General features: G+C 37.4%; 2 protein-coding genes and 1 long non-coding RNA gene across 4 annotated transcripts; 2 read left to right on the top strand and 1 right to left on the bottom strand.

The window, feature by feature from the left end:
• Nucleotides 1–1004: 1004 nt before the first annotated feature.
• LOC125145889 lies at nt 1005–2124 on the top strand. Its single transcript, XR_007144359.1, has 3 exons — nt 1005–1298; nt 1641–1739; nt 1927–2124. It is a non-coding gene; the product is annotated as an uncharacterized LOC125145889 (long non-coding RNA).
• A 767-nt stretch (nt 2125–2891) lies between these two features.
• phf23b (PHD finger protein 23b) lies at nt 2892–10092 on the bottom strand. Its single transcript, XM_027169495.2, has 5 exons — nt 9559–10092; nt 8282–8313; nt 8082–8174; nt 6270–6873; nt 2892–4301 (listed from the first exon to the last, which is right to left on the bottom strand). The coding sequence occupies exons 1-5, from the start codon at nt 9584–9586 to the stop codon at nt 4108–4110; spliced, it is 951 nt and encodes a 316-aa protein (XP_027025296.1). The 5' UTR covers nt 9587–10092; the 3' UTR covers nt 2892–4107.
• A 3037-nt stretch (nt 10093–13129) lies between these two features.
• Nucleotides 13130–16468, top strand: elp5 (elongator acetyltransferase complex subunit 5). Of its 2 annotated transcripts, none has more exons than XM_027169078.2 (8): nt 13130–13308; nt 13410–13470; nt 14061–14141; nt 14302–14513; nt 14856–15034; nt 15133–15231; nt 15860–15960; nt 16259–16468. In XM_027169078.2, exons 1-8 carry the CDS (start codon nt 13254–13256, stop codon nt 16365–16367), a joined length of 897 nt encoding a protein of 298 aa, XP_027024879.1. In that variant the 5' UTR covers nt 13130–13253; the 3' UTR covers nt 16368–16468. The 2 variants fall into 2 exon arrangements, with proteins under 2 accessions (XP_027024879.1, XP_027024880.1); XM_027169079.2 differs by having other exon boundaries at nt 13133–13308; nt 14859–15034.
• The last annotated feature ends 2626 nt before the right edge of the window (nt 16469–19094 follow it).

The raw sequence follows: 19094 nt of genomic DNA, 5'->3' as shown, positions 1-19094 counted from the left end.
TTCTAATAAAACAAAACTAATAATGTTGGTCTGGGGAAAAAATTGTTCTTAGACAAATTACCTTTTATTTCTCCTCTATATATATATATGCAGATAAAGCAGATAAAGGATATAAAAAGTTAAATTGGCCATAAATAAAAATATTTGAAAGGTTTCGCCAGGGCTCAGACCAATGAACATCATGACCTCTTGTTCCGTGAAGAGGGCGGTGAAGGTAGGGGGAAAGAACCATTTGAAGAAATTAGCTGATTTTTGGTGTTTTAACGTTTCAAAATAAACTATTAGGCGCCACATTCAAAACAAAAAAGCCCTTTAGGAAGGGTTGCACTTCCTTAAAGAAACCAAAAAAAAACCTTACAACGGAACTTCAACATGCATGATTGGAGCTATATTTGGAATATTTGTCAGAGGCGACAAAATCGACTTTTTAGGGGACAAAGTAGGGGACAAAAATACCAGTGAAATCCAACGTAAAATAAGGAAGTGGATCAGTGATGCATCCAAACAAGGCTGTTTTTTGTGCTGGTTGTTCAGGGCACAAATTCTGCTTCATGATATTTTACCCATAAACCTGGTTGAAAGGATATTTAGGCTTAATTGCATCACCTTTATTATTATTACCTTCATTCTAGATCTTATTCTGCACAGAAATGTCTGCAGGATTGAAATCGATGTTTTGCAACATTACTCTTTCAATTTTAACCTGCATGCATAAGTCAAAAAGTCAAGTTTGTTGGGGTGATTCAGTATCCTTCTACAAGCTCAGGGCTATAAGTCAATCCAGCAAAAGCGCTGAATATTCATTTTTAGGATGCATGTCTTCATTAAGCAGAAAATGATGTACTACTTATTGTTTGCAGAGTTAAAACTAAAACTGCACAGGGCCCCAACATACATCACTTTTTGCTCAAATGTATGAAGGTGGTGAATAATCGATCCTTGTTGATTATGGATGACCTTCAGGCATAGTGTTTATACAATCGGAATCATCAGGATCATGGCACTGTGGCCCTATTAAATTGTTCTGAAACCAAATTACTGTCCTCAAGGTTGTTGTTTACGCACACATTCTCATTTGTTCTTGTTCTGCTTGAACCAGTGGGTGGGTGAATTCACCCCACACACACACACACACACACACACACCATAATCACCCCATCCTCTGAACATATAAACCCACCCCATCTTTATGTCTACAAATACTCAATGCTCACTGCAGACCAACAGAGGACAGCATCCCTGAGACCAAACAGAAGCCTTCCTTCTGCACACCAGTTCCCGAATAAGCTACTGAGAAGGTAAATCAGGAAATCGCTTCACATACATTTCACTTTCAGAAACTTTTAGCATTGTATTTAACCCTGGGTATTTGCATGAAGAATTAATGTTTTACATGTGAAATGCCACACACACACACACATTATATATATATATATATGCATGCACACCAAAAAAAAATGTAAATAATAATTAGAAAGTCTATAAAAAATACTTTTTTTTCCTGACCTTTTTGTAAACACATTAGAGTTGTGATGCCTTTGATCATTTTTGACAATTTTTCTTTGGGAAAAAAAAAGGATAAAATAAGATTAGTTATATTTTGCATATCATGGATCTAAAATGATTTGTATGCCTTGCAGATGTTGTCACACAAGTGTTTTCTGCCTATCTTGGCTCTGTGCCTTTTAATGGACGAGGTGTATTCATTCCTGCTGCCTGACAGGCTACAATTAACCAGAGTAAGTGCCCAAAACATCAACTTCCACATGCCCTTATACTTGAGTTTTATATAAAAAGCCTTGCTTATATGATAAGTAAAAAGGAAACAGAACAGTAATTTATCTTGTTTTCAGTCATATCACAGGGCTTTGGCTTCACCACTAATGTACAGTTAAAAAAGCTTGTTTTTATCTCGGTCCTCTGTAGAGCAGCCACAGGTCACGTCGAGATCTCTCTTCTCACCTGTCAGAGCTTTCGGATCTGGTAGAGCTCATTCCCGATAACGGCGGGGAAATGACCCGTGACTGGGAGCCTAACCCAGCTCGATCGTCGACCGTCTTCTCTGTCCCTGTGGAACGCATTTCAACACCTCACACCAACACACAACACCACAGGAATAAAGACAAGAGGTGAGGAAAGCAGTGAAAAAACAACAGTCATCATACGAATACTTCATGTTCCTGAAAATAGAAACGATAATGCATTTCGCTTTGTGTCGGGTCAGAAAGGATCGTTAATTGTGTAGGTCAACAGATGAATGAACCTAGAGTCCATTTAATTCACTTCACTTTCCTTCCTGTAGGCTGAGAGTGACTGTTCCATTGGATCGCATTGGTAGTTTATACTTACCAAGCAGAAAGAGCAGAAAGGTGAGCATTCTGAACTAAACCCCTAAATAACCTCAACACGTTTACAACTTAGTAATCAATATCCGAAGGAAAAAAAAAAGCCTTTGTATTTAGAATTGAATAGATGCTGATTGTTCAGACACATCTTAAGAACAATTGTTTTCCTTCCCTTCAGGATGAACCAGAGGAGCAACAGGACTAATCCTACACTACCTTAGGATTCAAGTAGCATACAGACTGGATGCAAAGTGACAGATTAAGCCTATTCTTGTAAATAACAGAAGATTACTAATTAAACACACTGCAATTTAGGATTAGGCTTAATATGTATTTAGAAATTTGTATGTAACAAGTGTGTGTGTGTTTTTTTATAATCTATTTATTGCTATTTAAGGTCACCCTGTAGTGGTATGCAAACTGACAGACACTGTACGTGTGCCTATGCTCAATAAAAATCTAACAAAAATATGCAGATTTGCATTGAGCCATCATTCATTTAAAAATAAAAAAGTTACATTAGAAAGTGACACGTTGGATAGGACACCCAATAAAGAAAAGGCTTTATTTCTGCAAGTACAGTTAAAGAAAATATTTTTGGCATCTGATGTAACATTTGCTTGGCTTTTCTGTTCGTTTTCATATTATATACAGTTCTGAAAGTATATGGTATTTACAGACTAAAATAGGAGAGAATAGGGTCTATTTTGGGGGAATTTCAAGAAACCCCTCACAAAAACAAAACAAAAAAAATAACATATAAACAAAACATGCCACAACACTTGCAGCATAAACTCTTTTCTGTACACAAGAAGATCTGGTCTCCGAACTACTTTCAAACAGCAAATCAGGGAGCAGCTCCACAACGCCTAACTCTCTGGGGTGTGTGGGATCTTAACCAAATCTCAGACAAGAGATTAAAACCCAAATTAAGCTCCTTTTTAAAAAAAAAAAGAAAAAGAAAAAAATAGAACATATAATAATTACAACTAATGGGGGTGTTGAGTGAGACTCAACACTCGAGTGGCAGTTGCAAAGCTCTTAAACATCATTCATTTGTCTCAGAAATTGTCCTTCAAAAGTAAACCAACAAAAATAGTTAATGCACAATTTGAAACTGCTTACACTCGGTAAAAAGACAGCCAGCAGTGTGAGCTGATCTGAAAGTTCCCATTTCAAGTCCAACATTTCATGTTCCCCACACAGAAAGATCTGGAGTTGATAGTTGTAGCTAAGTGCTAGATTAATACCAGGACTGCCACGGTGCTGACATGCACTGAGATTAAAAAAGAGCTAATCACTGAATAAAGTCTATCTGTTAATATGGAGTAGCACAAAAACAAAACAAGGAGCAAAACTGAGATGTCTGTGAAAACGGTAAGCAACAGAAAGAACAACCTATACACAGACCACTTCTTCATGTAAAAGACGAACCTCAGCTTATAAGTATCTCTGTTGTAAAAGGTATTTTACATCGGAATACATCGTCATCATTTAACATTAAAATACTGCCTGATGATCGGAACGGACTGGCAGAAAAACTGCTCGTGAGCATGGTTTAATAGTGTGTCTATAAACATGAAGAAATTCAAACTTTTTAATATTAACCGTGTATATGATTGTCAAACATGTGAAGAATTGATGCGCAAAAAACATGGGACTCGAAACAACATCCCATTTCAGAAACAGTGTTATCGTCTTATACTTGATAGAAAAAGTGGAGGACGGAAACGTCGAGCTTCCATGGATTTAGGCATTTTCTCTAACTGTCTTTTTTATGGCCCGATCGCCTCGCTTCCCTGCATTTGTGACAGTAGAATATGTCTGGGACATTGGACTTCTTGATTTTGGCGCAGGACAGATGCACCCATATGCTGCACTGGTTGCACTCGATCATGGGGCGTCCTGCAAAAGGTTTCCCGCAGTAACAAGTGATCAGATCCCATGAGTCGTCTCCTGCAAAGCGGAAAGAACAAACATTAGATTTGAGATATAGATATATAGTATCCTATAAAGTCAGTACACTGCAATAATCTCTACGCAAGCAACAGTGAAACAAAAGGGCTATGATTGTATTTAGATTTATTGACCTACCAGCTTCAATTTCATGGTAAATATAAATATTAATCAAACATTTGATAAAATTCAGCTAATAATAAAATCAAATACTTCTGTATAACTACTTTAAATTTCAAGATGACCGTGGAAAATGATTCGCCTCGTTAGCCATTTTTCTCTCTCGCTCTGCTACGTGTCAGAAGTTTATGCGCCGATTCTAGGTGCAGTGCTTGTAGCCTTTACCTCAATACAAGAAGTAAAATGTGAGCACCAGTGAAACAAACCACAATATGTCAAGAACTGATAGAGGATGTGTCATAATCAGGTAAACTAGCAGGGTCTGTTGCTTAGACAGACCACAAGGCACCAGTTGTAGGTGTGAACTGAACAGAACTATTGATCACAGAAGAAAAAAAAAAGATCAAAGCAACAACAGTCGAGAAGATGAACACAGGCGTTTCAATTACTACCAGAGCAAAATTTCACTTTCCACAGTCATTGTACTGATGGAAACTAATGTTTCCACTAGTTGACTCTTATTTTACTTCTGGTTTATATCCAAATAAATGGCTTCTCCTTCACAGTCGCAATTCTCACTATTTATTCTACATGTTGCATGTGGTATCTGTTCACTTGCTCTCTCACGCATCTTTTTGGATGGATGTCTCTCTTTTATGCTCAATATTCTAGAAGCAACTGACTTTCAACAACGTTTAAATACGTTTTAAATTTTCATGTGACAATATAAATAAATTTGCTGTCATTGTTGATAAAATGATGAAATCACACAGCCCCAAAACTACTGAGGTCACTAGTGCTCGGTTCCAAGCCAACAGGATTTTAGTGCTAAATTGAATTTAGCCAACTGAAAACAATGGCTTTAATGGCTGACAAGCACAGAACAAGTTGTGTACAATGTGAATGGAAATACAAATGCAAAAAGCATTAACAGGCCTACAGTTTACTAAAACCTACAGAGCCTATATAAGCTGTGGGACAAAGTCCAATGCAAAGAAACCAAATCATAAAAAGGATTAAAAGCTTTGAGGACAACTTAAACTCTCAATGGCTTTTGTAAAAATTCAGCACAAGGACACGTTTCTAGGAATGGTCCAAACAAACAAACAAGGAGTATTTCTTCAAAATGTATTACCCATAATGTTAAGCAGGCTCGTCCTGCAGTTCCAAGCACATCCAGTAGGTGGCAATAATGTATTAATATTGTATTGTATTAATACCCATAGCCCAATGCTTGTGATGCCAGTATTATTTAATCACACTAACTTTATGTACATTTTTTAAACAGAAAGCCTGTAACAAACTGTTTTAATGCATAATATTAAAATAAACAGGAAAAATCATCAAGACAGCATCATGCAGATCAACAGACTAAGCTTGCAAAATAAAGAAAGACCACAGTGACAAGTGCATAACGAGTGCTCTTGTGGTGATGCCCAAATGATTTTTACCACATTTGTTTATCATCAGTAAACTGCCTTGTCACGGTCTGAGTAGCTGCAATTAAAATTCCTTATTTTGCTGTATTCTGAACATCAGAACCAAGGTAACACATTCAAAAATATAGACTGTGTGTACACAATCATATATGATCATATGAACATGCGCTGTTCCCAATGTGAACATATACAGTGTAATACATAGTGTAAGAAAAGCCATTATTGCCTTGCCTATGTGGTGCAAACAACCAACATAAATGATTTATGAAGAGCCCTAAAAATATCCATAGCAACTCCTGAACATCACCTGCATCCTACATAATAATCATACATACATCTGTGATCAAGCTGATAATGTTAAAGCCCTTCTTTTTAGCCATTTTCAAAGTTAAATAATAAAGCCCCTCACCTGACTCGACCATGATATCCTCATCTGCTATCCATGTTTCCCCTTCACTGGAGCTCATTTCTGCATCTCTGCTTGCTTCGTCACGCTCAGACTTCATCAGGCTGGGTCTCTGGGACTGTAGCCCTCTTGGCTGACCTGTGTGCTCCTCTCCGTGGCCGAGTCCAGTCTCAGAGTCTGTCTCACTGAGTGCCGAGCTCTTAAGCTTCTTAAGGCTTTTGGGCTGCTTGGAGTTTTTGCTGCGCTTGATTCTGGCACGCTTTTCCCCACTGCTGCTGCTGCTGTCTCCTGCACCTGAGCCAAGAGAGAGGCGCTTCAGCTTTTTGTCCTTCTTGCGCTCTGCTTTGCTGCTTGCTTGGCCCTTGTAGAGAGAGTCTTTCAACCTCATTTTTTCCAGCAGGGTGCTGTCAGAAGGCAGGCGCTGCATGGTCTTGACACTTTTGTTGGCGCGAGCTTTCTGAACAAAAGTGTGAATAGTGTGTAGGTCCGAGTTGCCATCTCCCCAACTTGCAGACATATTTGAGCTAGCACCACCTCCCATGCCACCTTCTCCTGAGGTGCCAGAACTGTGCGGTGAACTGGAGGAGGCTGGAGACCATGGTCGTTCCTATAGAGGCAACACAAGACAATTGCATCATTCTAAGAGGATTTTTTTTCCTAAGCAGTCTAGTTAGTCTACTGACTATAAGAAATACTATACGACAACACTGATATTAGAAGTACACACTGTTTAAGATTTGCATCTTAATCTAATTTCACTCTAGAGCATTTAAGTTAATGTTTGCTAAGAAAAACTCAGAATTATTGGAAACCACAGCCAAATTCCTCCTGTGATTTTTTTTTCTCCCAAAGGAAAGAACATCAGTGACATTTTTAGAGAAAAGGGTGAGAACACAGTATTTCTCCACACAGTATTTTATTACTGCAGGTCACCAATTGCTATACTATGACAGTCAGTAGGTGTTCCTACTACTGATTGTCATAGTAACATTTATTAGTGAGTAACACATCTAGCGTTCCAGTTGACAGTTTGTTGTCGGCATTGACAGTTTTCTTGCAGCTAAAATGTGTGTGTGGTGCTTTGGATATAGATTTCTGCAGTGTGTTTATGCTTCAAATCATAGCAGATGAAGGAGAAGCAGTGTGCGCTCTTTGCCACGAATGAACTGCGTTCTTCGGCCTTCACTCCCGTAGTAGTCGCTGCACCAATTCGCTCCATATTTGCATAAAGTTAAACTTTTCTCATCTTTGTTGCATCACAGGACACACCCACTTCTAATGACCAAAGGTTGCTGACACTCATGTCACCAGCTCCCATTGAAAATGAACGATCTCAAGTTTTTTTTTCCACCCTATATTTGTGAATGTAGCATTAACATGTGGGTTTCTTTCCCTCTCTCTTTTTTAAGGATCTTTCATCTCAGCCAATGTGTCATTACTGTTTTTTTTTTTTATTTTGCGTTGCCATTGTAGGCTTGTTATAAATCCGTCTCAACCATGGTCTAATTGTTCAGTTTTACACTGTTTGTCTTTTCCAAAATATACATAATCTTACTATTACACAGTTTTGATTACACCTTTCTGTATATACTCAAAACAACAAAAAACGTGTTGTGTTTCCATTTGCATACATTTTCGCTTTCTTACTATCCTCTGACATCAGATTTCATGTGCAGGCCACAACTTGCATTTTCTCACCACAGATACTCAAAATAGGAAGCAATATCACAAATTCAACATAATACAACGATATGTCTGACATCTCAGTCAGCTTTTACACACAAGTCACTCCTGTAAAAGTTTATAGAAACAAACCTCTTTTGGAGATGGGATATAACCAGCATACGCCAAGACAAAACTACAGAACTTGTTGAAGTCTTCCACTGTTCTCTTTCGTCTCTCTGGTGGCTGGAAAACAAACAAAAAAACCCAAACACATCTGTATTTAGAACACAAACTACTGATAAAGCCAGTGATACTAAAGGGTTAAAATATGTCTAGTTTCTGCAGCTTACCAGAGGCTCCGTTTTGCGTTTCAGTAATGAATCTAAGGGAAGGGGGAAAAAGAGCAAACACGAGATGAGAATCATATTCGTTTCCGTTAATGGTTCGTGTTGTTATATTTTTGTTGAAATGATATAGTTCTGGTGAGGCGTGAGCGCCGTGTCGTTAGCACGCGGCTAACACTGGACATGCTAACATCCACAAACCGCACATAAAAGCACCACGATGGTCACTTAGCAACGACGTCGACTCGCCTTAATCCAGTTAAATTTCAGGACACCGTCTTACAACTGCACCCGAAGAACAATCCGCGTTGTCCTGACGTCGAATCGCAGGAAAAAACCGAATCTATAGCGGTGTAAACACATGGCGAGATCCTACGCTTAGCGAAAGCGGTCACTAACACTCGACAACAGCTTTTTAATTCGATTCTACGGTGATAAAAACGCCGATAAACCTTCCAAGTTCGACGTTACCTGCTTTATGTTCAGCCTAACGTCGAGCACAACAAGTCCACCCGTGTAACTTATCCAGTTAGCACACCTGCTAATCCCATAGCTTGACAATAAACGCTAGCGAGCTAGTTAGCTAACTCCCTGCTAACAGATTCACTCGGTACAGGCTATTAAAACACGACAATCTGGGTTTACATCGAGGAACAAAACCGGGTGATATTTAAATACAAGATTAAAATAAAAAACAAAAACGAAGGAAGCAGCAGGTTTATGATTAAACTGGAGGGACAGAGGAGGAGGAGGAGGAGGAGGAATCCCTCAGCTAACTGTATCTCAGGCTAAAAGCTACACGGACACCGCAACGCTAATCGGTTGTCCCTGGAGACGAGATTTAATAAAAAAACACGTAGAAAAACTTCATTCATTTAACTTGCTTCACTTTTACAGCGTATCGGTTGAGTTTAACCGACATCATTGTATATATACACAAATATATATATAAAATGATATATATAACTAGCCGACGTCACACACTGATCAATGTTGTCACCAGCTCGACGTTCTCTCGACCTAACAAGGCGTTTATCGAAGGATCACGACCAGAGTGAATAAAACACAAACACGGATTAATAAAAGCGCAGAATACACGCGGAACACAGGCACGGTGTTATAGAAACAACTCGAAATTGAAGGTCTTCCCTTGAGTTAGCATGTAAGCAGCAGCACTACGTGGCTAATAATAACCGGCTAACGCAAACGATCACAAACATACAGCGGTCACAGCTTTGGTCGGAGTTACAGATCATCTTAAAAACGGATAAAGTGTCTCTTACCTTGGTGTTCGGACATTATTTCGAGCATTGTCACCTCAGCGAGGAGGTCCGCTGAACTTCGGTGGCACTGAGAGGCGTTTGTTCGCCGGCTTTGTAGCTAGCCGGCTACAGCTAACGCACTTTTCTTGACAAAAACAATCGGTTTCTCTATTCTTAGTGTCGTAAAACTACCACCTGGGGGTTTCTTAGAAATCTGAAGGAGTCCAAATTGCTTTTCAGTGTAACTCGAATCAGCTAGAGAATGAACTAGCCAGATAATTTCTTCGTCCCACGACGGCGTTGCATAAATAAAGTGAAGCCCGTGTGCGCGAGCATCCTGCAGCCCCACAAGCTGGTCTCTCTGTGTGTGTGCGTGAGATCTCTCTCTCTCTCAATCTCAATCTGTCCGAGTGATTGAGTAGATTCCGATTTTCATCAAAAGTAGAAAACTTATTGAAACTCTGTGCGCCTCGCCTCAAGCGGTCGATGTCAACTGAGCAATAGCACTGAGGCTACGTTGGAGAGAAAAGCCCGTTGCGCTCGAGCCCCGCCGCGCATAACCGCTCTCACTATGGAATTATGGGAAATGTAGTCTCTTACAGACTTGGGGCGCGCGAGGAACGTAGACTGTTGACTCAAAGCTCCAAATTGTGTATTTATTTATTTGTTTGCTTGTTTATTTATTGCAAATAATGTCATTGAAATGTGGGTCAGGTATTTTTCAGAACGTGATAAAATTACATCACATATGTATGCCTGAAAAATGATATAACAGATAATAATATGTGTGCCCGCGCGGGGGGGGGGGGGTGTGAATGGTCGAATCTTATTGGTCAGTAGGTTTAAATTATCTGTGTATAAACCAATATAAACCAAAGGATTTGTTTTAAAAGCGTGTTGTTCAACAAAGTAAAATCTATAATAGGTACATTTAAGTAGAATTTATAAAACATTTATGAATCTTTTATTTAAGATTCATGGAAGGAATATCTGTTGTCAGAGTCATAGTTATTAGCACAAGATGACATTTTTCCCAAAATCATTTGTCTTAGCACCAAATAATACCTAAAATATCAGAAAATTAGAGGTAATATTATAAACCTCTTCTCTGTTTTGTTTTGGATTTTTTTTTTTTTTTTTTTTACTGTTATTCTGAATATCAGCATGGTTGTGATTTGGCTGCTTTCCATATTGTGTTTAAATGTCAGTTCATTGATATAACCTTCTTTATTATAGAAGTTGTTTAAAAAAAAAAGTAATATCATATACACAGTCATGCTGTTGTATTGAAGGAAAAAAAAAGCCACGAAATGTGTGTGGTGTTGTTGTTGCCGTTGTTGTGTTATACAAAGACTGACTGACAGTCATAGTAAGTGTCATAGAATAAATTAATAGAATAAAAGCTATTATTTTGTCACATAAATCATAGCACAGTGAAATTCTTTCTTCACATTAATTCAATTCAAATTTTTGAAGTTGACATTGTCTCAAAGCAGCTTTACAGAACATAAACATAAAAAAAAGGTTATTATAAAGAATAATATAAAGATTAATATAACACACAAAATTCAAGATTAATATTAGATATATTTAAATGTGTTTGTATTTATCCCCAATGAGCAAGTCTGAGGTAACTCAGGTGACTTTGGGGAGGAAAAACTCCCTTGAATGGTGAAGGAAGAAACCTTAAGAGGAACCATACTCATAGAGGAACCTCATCCTCATGTGGGTGACACTGGATTGTGTGATAATAAATATACAGTCTGATAAATGTTGTATTGATGCAAAAGACCACATGAAGTTGGCATCTCCTCTTTAGTATCACAGAGCCTAACTGGAGCTGGTAGATCTCTAGATGCCTCAGGATTCTCACAGGGTCGGCCTCGTCTCAGTGGAGGTCCAAAATCTTCATCACATGAAAGACAATCGGAGCTGGTACAACTTCTGGATGCCTCGGTATAGGTAGAAAGAGAGAAGCAGTGGAGAGGGATTAACATTGCTACTGTTCAAGCACTAGATGATAATGTGCATTTGGTCTGATGTAATAGAGCAAAATATTATGGGATGTATTAACCTTTAACAGTTTGTGTCAGAGTACAGGGTCAGCCATGATACACATGAGCAGAGAAGGTTAAGGGTCATGCTCAAGGTCTCATTAGTGTCAGCTTAGTGCTGGGGCTTGAACACTGATCCTCCCCGATCACGATATTTATGAAAAATATAGTGGAGTGATTCAAACAGTGAAATCTTCTATATCAACACTTTTGGGACATGCCTTTTCTAACCAAGTTAGTGGATTGAATAATAATAAAATAATAATATTAAAAATTATATTTTTATTGACGTATTAAAAATGTTCTTTCAACAATTAAGCTTTTTATTCAATGAGCATTTCCTCGACCCATCTTTTTTTTTAGGAACCATTTCATTATCTTCAATGAAAAATTTGGTTTTTTTTTTGGTTAAAGATATAATGTTTTTTAACTTACTATTTTTTGTATCTCACCTTTAATGACAATTCTTGAAATTTTTAATTGTTGTCATAACATGAACTTATAACACCAAAACTGATTATAATTGGTTATATATAAAAATAAAATTTTCCAATTTCCTAAATATGTTGTATTATTCTTTTCTGTTACTTCACAACAAAGAGAGTGATAAAGCACAGACTTTTTTGGAAAGACGTGGAAAATTATATTAGTAGAAAATTGGGTTGTGTGGTAGAAATTGGTGTATTTGATGTGTTTTTTTTATTTTGAGAGAGATAATTTGGAAAGTAATGAACAATATATTATACAGCTATTTATTGTATTAGGTATATGCCATATACACAAAACAAAGTGGGCCCATTGTAAACCAAATCTGTCCCATTTTATGAATGATTTCAAGTTATACAGTACTCCTTTGGAAAAAGTAAAAAAAAAGAAAAAAAAAAAGCTCAGAAAACATGTAATATTTAAAAAAATGTCTTTCTTCTCTGGTAACCTATGTGACTGATACCTCTTGTTCATGTGGTATTGAACAAAATGTGTATTTTGTGTTTGATGTTGTTATGCAATAAAAAATAAACAAAAAAGTCATGGACATGAACTTCTATAAGCTCAGGCCGTCATTTGTTTACTGCATGGGTCGTGCACACTTCTAGAACACATCCATAACACGTGTCAGTGCATCACTGTTACCTTCATGAGCATGTGGTGAATAGCACAAATGTGTTACACTGTATTAGCAACAGCTAAAAAAAAAATATGTGTCCCTCATCATTTCCAGTTGGTGGCCAACGTACAACAGGACAATAAGATAAGACGAATAAAGGATATCTTATCTTATTGTCCTGTTGTATGTTGGCCCATACCAAATGGGGGAAATTGGGGGAAATTAGGGGGAAATCAAACAAACAAACATACAAACAAATCTAAATACACTTTGATTTTGTAGCCACAGGGAATAAAAGCACTTGAACTAAAATGTAAAAAAAAAAAAAAGAAAAAAAAAGAGAGTGATAAAGCACAATGGAGCCATGTCTGTCTCTTATATGGTGTGAAAACACTTTAAACGCCAGTATACCAGGGGGCGCTATGCAGAATAAAATAACATCTCAACGCGTCAGTGTGTAATCGAAGAACACGAAAACAACATGCTGTTCATTTTGGTTCAAATCCAGTTGATCCAGACCTGCAGGCTAAAGCTAAGTTTATTCACTTTTAGACATAATGCTGTCAGAGGTATTGCAGGGAACTGAACCGGGAGGATTTGTTATTATTCGAGGTGATAATATGAATATCAGCCCCACAACTATTTTCCCTGTTACATCAAAAACCTTTACACACATTTACCTCAAACTCTTGTGTGTTGTTTTTCTTTTTCAGACTCTGTGTATTATTCTGGACGACCCCTGCTTAAGTATTACATAAACTGCGCCTTAAAGAGGTAGTAGGCTTTAATACAGGGTTGAAAATAAATGAAATGATACATTTTCACTACAATCTTAAACATTGTTAGTAAACACAAACACAACCAGACACACCCAAGTAGCCGTAGGAAAAGCAAACCTAATGGTGGGAGGAAATTGAAAATGGGATTTCTTTACATCCCAAGCTGTAGATATAAGCAGGATATATATTAGTGACCTGTGAACTCCGTTTGGTTTAATACTTTTCCACTAATGTAAATGAAACACTTCCATAACACGTCACCGTCAGGGATGTAAGGGTTTTTTTTGTGCCATAATTGAGACCTTGTGATGTAATAATTTGCTATGAGTTCACACACACATATGTGTTTATATATATATATATATATATATATTTATATATATATATATATATATATATATATATAGAGCGATATATAGCCGCCTTTTTCTCTAAAGATGTTCGTACAAAAAAAAAAGTTTAGAAAAAGTTAATTTTTTTTCCTTAATGTATTTATGCATAGTCTTTTCTATACTTACTGATACTCAAAATCATTACATTTTGTACAATCTAAAAGTTAAATATACTTTCTGTTTCATTTTTAAGGGGGGAAGCTGTTCATGTGTTGGGGTTTGAAGTTCCCGAGCATGATTTTTCTGCCAAACTGGACAGCAGTTGCTTGAATCTGTGAGTCAATTATCAAGGCTTTAAATAGTCATGTTGATTTTTCTTCTTGCAGGTAATATGAAGTTAATTTTGTATGTAGTATATGGTATTTTGTCAGCACAAAACAGTGAGCAGTCACATGAGACTTGCTGTTAAGCTATTAACGTTTTTCTTTTTATAGGTTTCACTTTCACAATGCATACAGCGATCCTCTTGGCTGGACCAGGCAGTCGTTGTTCACAGTGAAGCACTTCAGTGCAACAGACATCACAAAGCTACTTCAGGAGACTCAACATGCCAAAGCTTCAGTTCTCGTCATTGACTCGTTGTCTTTCGTAGTAAGACATCATGACCCTGTTGCTGTCTGTCAAGAACTTCAGAAGCTCAGGAAAGGTCTGTCGTCTCAAAAGTTAATCTTTAATCCCAATGATTCATCTTTAACTTCATTAGATTAGATTATGTGCAATGCAGCATATATGTGAAAGACTGTTAGATGGATAAATTATTAAGGTCTTATGGACACATGCTAAATGTAGTTTGTGATGTCCTGAGCACAGGGTCAGCCATGTTACAGCAGCATTGGAGCAGAGTGGGTTGCTCAGAGGCCCAACATTAGCAGATTGGCAGTGATAGGGCTTGAAACCCTGACCTTCTTCTGTCTATCCCAAAGTCTTAATCGTTGCCCAATTATAGACTATGATGTCAGCTGACACACATATTTTTCTGCTTGACAAGCAGGCAGCTCTGTAAGGATGATTTTTGGTCTACTACACATGGATCTTCATCAGCAAGGTGTTATGGGAGCTCTAAGCCACTTAGCCAGCACTGTAATTTCTGTTACACCTGTGAACAATGCACGCTATGCTGTGGCCAACACAACACATCGTAAAAAATCTGGAAAGGTTATGCAGAAGGTAATAAAGGTTAAACAATAGAGAAGATTGATCATGTCAGTTGTTTGGTGGTATCAGTTTTGTATTTAAAAGTGATAAAAACTTCATTTGTTTTAAAGGAGGAGTTTTTCAGTTTAACGGAGGACTTGACATTATCAATAGAGACTAAACCCAACCAGTTTGGAAATGTTCAAACAGACCTGCACATTGAGTCTGAGGTGAATTCATCAGTATTTGTTTCTAAAGAAGAACTCTAACATATGTACACTGTATACACTATATGGCCAAAACTTTGTGGAAACCTGACCATCACACCCAAATGTGCTACTTGTATATTTCACATGTAGTCTGCCTTTGCTGTTATAATTACATACACTTTTTTGGGAAGGATTTCCACTAGATTTTGGAGTGTCTTTGGGGATTTGTATTCATTCAGCCTCATTATTGAGTCAGGTAATGATGTGAGGAATACTGGGGTTCAGTTACTGTTCCAGTTCACAGAAGTATGTTCAATGGGGTTGAGGTCAAGCTCTGTGCTGGACATTCAAGTTTTTGCAATTCAACCTTGGCCAGTGATGTTTTTGTGGAGCTTGCTCTATGAACAGTGGCATGGTAATGCTGGATCAGATTTAGGCCTCTTAGTAACAGTGAAGGAAATTCTTAACTTTACAGCAATCAAGCACTTTCTATACAATTGTCTGCTTCGGACTTTGTGGCAACAGTTTAAAGAAGATCTACAAATTAGTGTGAAGATTAGATGTCCACATACTTTTGGTCATATAGCATACATACACCCTGTGTTTGCATGGTTTGCAGTGTACACCCTCTTTCTTCTTTCTTTTTCAGGTGGATCCAGTGTCAAATTTGACTTTTAATCTTCGTTTGTCTGAGGTAGAAAGAGAGGCAAAGGAAAAAGTTGCTCTACCCTTTGTCTTCAGTGAAAAAAAGTAAGCTGAATCAATAATGGAGGTTCTAACTATCTTGCTATTCTGATATTTTTAATTTGGGTTTTTCAAGTGTTAGGAGGAGAGTAAAATCCAATACTGGTGCAAACATCAAGTTCCCATATTTCCCATGTATGCCCATATTTCTATATGAACTTTATTAGGTGGTGTCGAAATAGAATGTTATTTAGTGTTGTTAAAAAGAATTCAGTGTATGAATTCTTGCATGTGTATGATATGTAATAAGTCAATATTATAAATGTTTGAGAGTTATTTCTGTTTTTTTGCTTTCTTTAAACAGAAAGTCTGCTCTCTTGAGGCAAGGCCAAGGTTCTGGTCGTGTTATGTATGAACCAGATGCCAATGATGATTTTGATGAAGAAGACCCAGATGATGACCTTGATGTCTAAAAGGTCCCTTTTGAACAATGTTAGGAACATTCTAAGGTTTCCTAATTATTTTTTAATAAAAAATAAATAAACAAATAAATAAAATAATCCTGAATACTAAATTACTTGTGTAATATTTTTGTTATTTGACCTACATTGATAAAAGCTTGGCCAGTCATTTAAATCATTTGCTGACTAAAAACTACACATTGCAAATAATACACATCTAAATAAATGTTATTTTTAGATTTTTTTTTCTTCAGTTTTATATTTTACATATAGCAATAGTTTACATATTACTTTGATTTCTGTGCTTTTTGTCTTAAAAAGCTATTGCAATTTTGTTTGCAGATAAAATGGTCAAATAGGAGTACACTTTTTTCTACTCTTGAATATATATACAGTTAGGTCCATATATATTTGGACACAGGCACAATTTTTGTTTTTCTTTAGGTATTTACAAAAACATATTCAAGTTATAGTTACATAGGTATAGTGGGTGGAAGTAAAGTCTCCCAGGTTTAATTTGATGGTATTTAAATCCAAATTGGAGGAAGGGTTTGGGAATTACAGCTCTTGAGAGTAGCCACCCCAGCTTTTTAAATGGACCAAAAGTAATTGGACAATTGAATCAAAAGCTGTTGCATGGACAGGTGTATGCTATTCCTTCATTATTTCTTTATCAATTAAGCAGGTAAAAGGTCTGGAGTTGATTCTAAGTGTGGTATTTGCACTTGAAATCTGTTGCTGTGAACCTATGTCATGCGTTCAAAGGAGCTCTCCATGCAAGTCAAACAGGCCATCATTAGGCTTCAAAAACAAAACAAATCCATCAGAGAAATAGCAGGATGTTAGGAGTGGCCAGATCAACAGTATGGTACATTCTGAGCTCAGCAACATAAAAAGGCCTGCCTGTCCACAGAAGACAACAGTAGTAGATGATCTCAGGATCCTCTCCATGGTAAAGCAAAACCCATTCACAACATCCAGCCAAGTGAAGGACACTCTCCAGGAGGTAGGTGTGTCATTGTCAAAGTCTACAATCAAAAGAAGACTTCACGAGAGCAAATACAGAGGGTTTACCACAAGGCACATTTTTTGGAAAATTAGACTTTCCCAAAAAAACATCTAGAAAAGCATTCTTGGACAGATGAAACTAAGGTCAACCTCGACCAGAATGATGGGAAAACTATGGAGAAGGTTTGGAAAAGCTCATGATCCAAAGCATACAACATAATCTGTAAAACATACTGGAGGCAGTGTAATGGCATGGGCATGCATGGATTCCAGTGGCACTGTGTCAATGGTGTTTATTGCATCTTGGTTTTTTCAGTTTATTCTGGTGGCATACATAGCCAAAAGTATGAAAACTGTGCCTGTGTCCAGATATATATGGAAATATTGTACATATACACCTAAAATTCTGAAGTAAACTATTGAAATTTTGTAATATGTAATTTTTTGGATATTATCTTTGATTTCAGTGATAACTATTTTATTTATGTAAAGATAATGTTCTTTATTTAATTTTATTACTATAATTTAAAATAAAACATTAATTTTGTTTGTAGATAAAAAATGGTCAGAGAGGTACACTGAACCATTTTGTGACCTTTGTTGAATACACACACACACACACACACACACACACACACACACATACATACGTCAATGATTCATAACTTATTAATAAAGTCATCTGGAATGGCAAAGAAAGCATTCTTGCAGGACTCCCAGAGTTCATCAAGATTGTTTGGTTTCAGAGTTTTCTCAATAATGTTCATGTCTGGTGACTGGGCTGGCCAATCCTGGAGCATCTTGACCTTCTTTGCTTTCAGGAACTTTTATGTGGAGGCTGAAGTATGAGAAGGAGCACCATCCTGCTGAAGAATTTGCCCTCTACTGTGGTTTGGAATGTAATGGGCAGCAAGAATGTCTTGATACCTCAGGCTGTTGATGTTGCCATCCACTCTGAAGATCTCTCGCACGCCCCCATACTGAATACACATAACCCCAAACATGAGTTTTCCTCCACCGAACGTGACTGATTTCTGTGTGAATCTTAAGTCAGTGCGGGTTCCAATAGGTCTTCTGCAGTATTCTGATGATTAGGATGCAGTTCAATAGATGATTCATCGGAAAAATCAACCTTCTGCCATTTTTCCACAGTCCTTCCTGCAAGCTGTGGGCCTTGGCAAATGCAACACGGTTTTTTAGTTGTCTTCTGTTTAATGCTGGTTTCTGAGCACTAATTTGGCCATTGAGACCACTGCATGAGAGAATTCAACAAACTGCTCTTGTAGATACAGGGGTTTCTGGTGACCAGTTGTTATGTAGCTCTGCTGCAGTTGAAAAAGGGCTGGCCCTGGACTGTCGAACCAACAAATGGTCCTCTTGAACAGTTGTCTAAAGGAGTCTGTCTTTCTTCACACTGTCTTTTTCTTATCCTCTCCACTTGACGTTTAGATTCATTAAAGATGTAGCAGGAGACTTGGTTTTCAGGCTCTTGATGATCAGCACTTTGGTCTGTGGTTGAATCTTTGACATGCAATCAGAGGTCAGGATGCATTTCAAATGAAGGTTGGGTGTGTTGGGGTTCTTCTTCTACACACCTGGGAATGTGTTAATTACAGTATTTGTCACAGGTGATGCTCTAATCTGTGATTGGTTGAATCCTTTAAAGATGTGACGAGACTTTTGTCTAAGCAAAGTCTGACCTTTCTGTCCTAATTAAATAATTAAAAATCA

This window comes from Tachysurus fulvidraco, chromosome 1 (assembly GCF_022655615.1).
Source record: "Tachysurus fulvidraco isolate hzauxx_2018 chromosome 1, HZAU_PFXX_2.0, whole genome shotgun sequence".
In the NCBI taxonomy this organism is placed as follows: domain Eukaryota; kingdom Metazoa; phylum Chordata; class Actinopteri; order Siluriformes; family Bagridae; genus Tachysurus; species Tachysurus fulvidraco.
The sequence above is the reverse complement of the archived record's forward strand: the minus strand, read 5'-3'. Positions and strand labels throughout refer to the sequence as shown.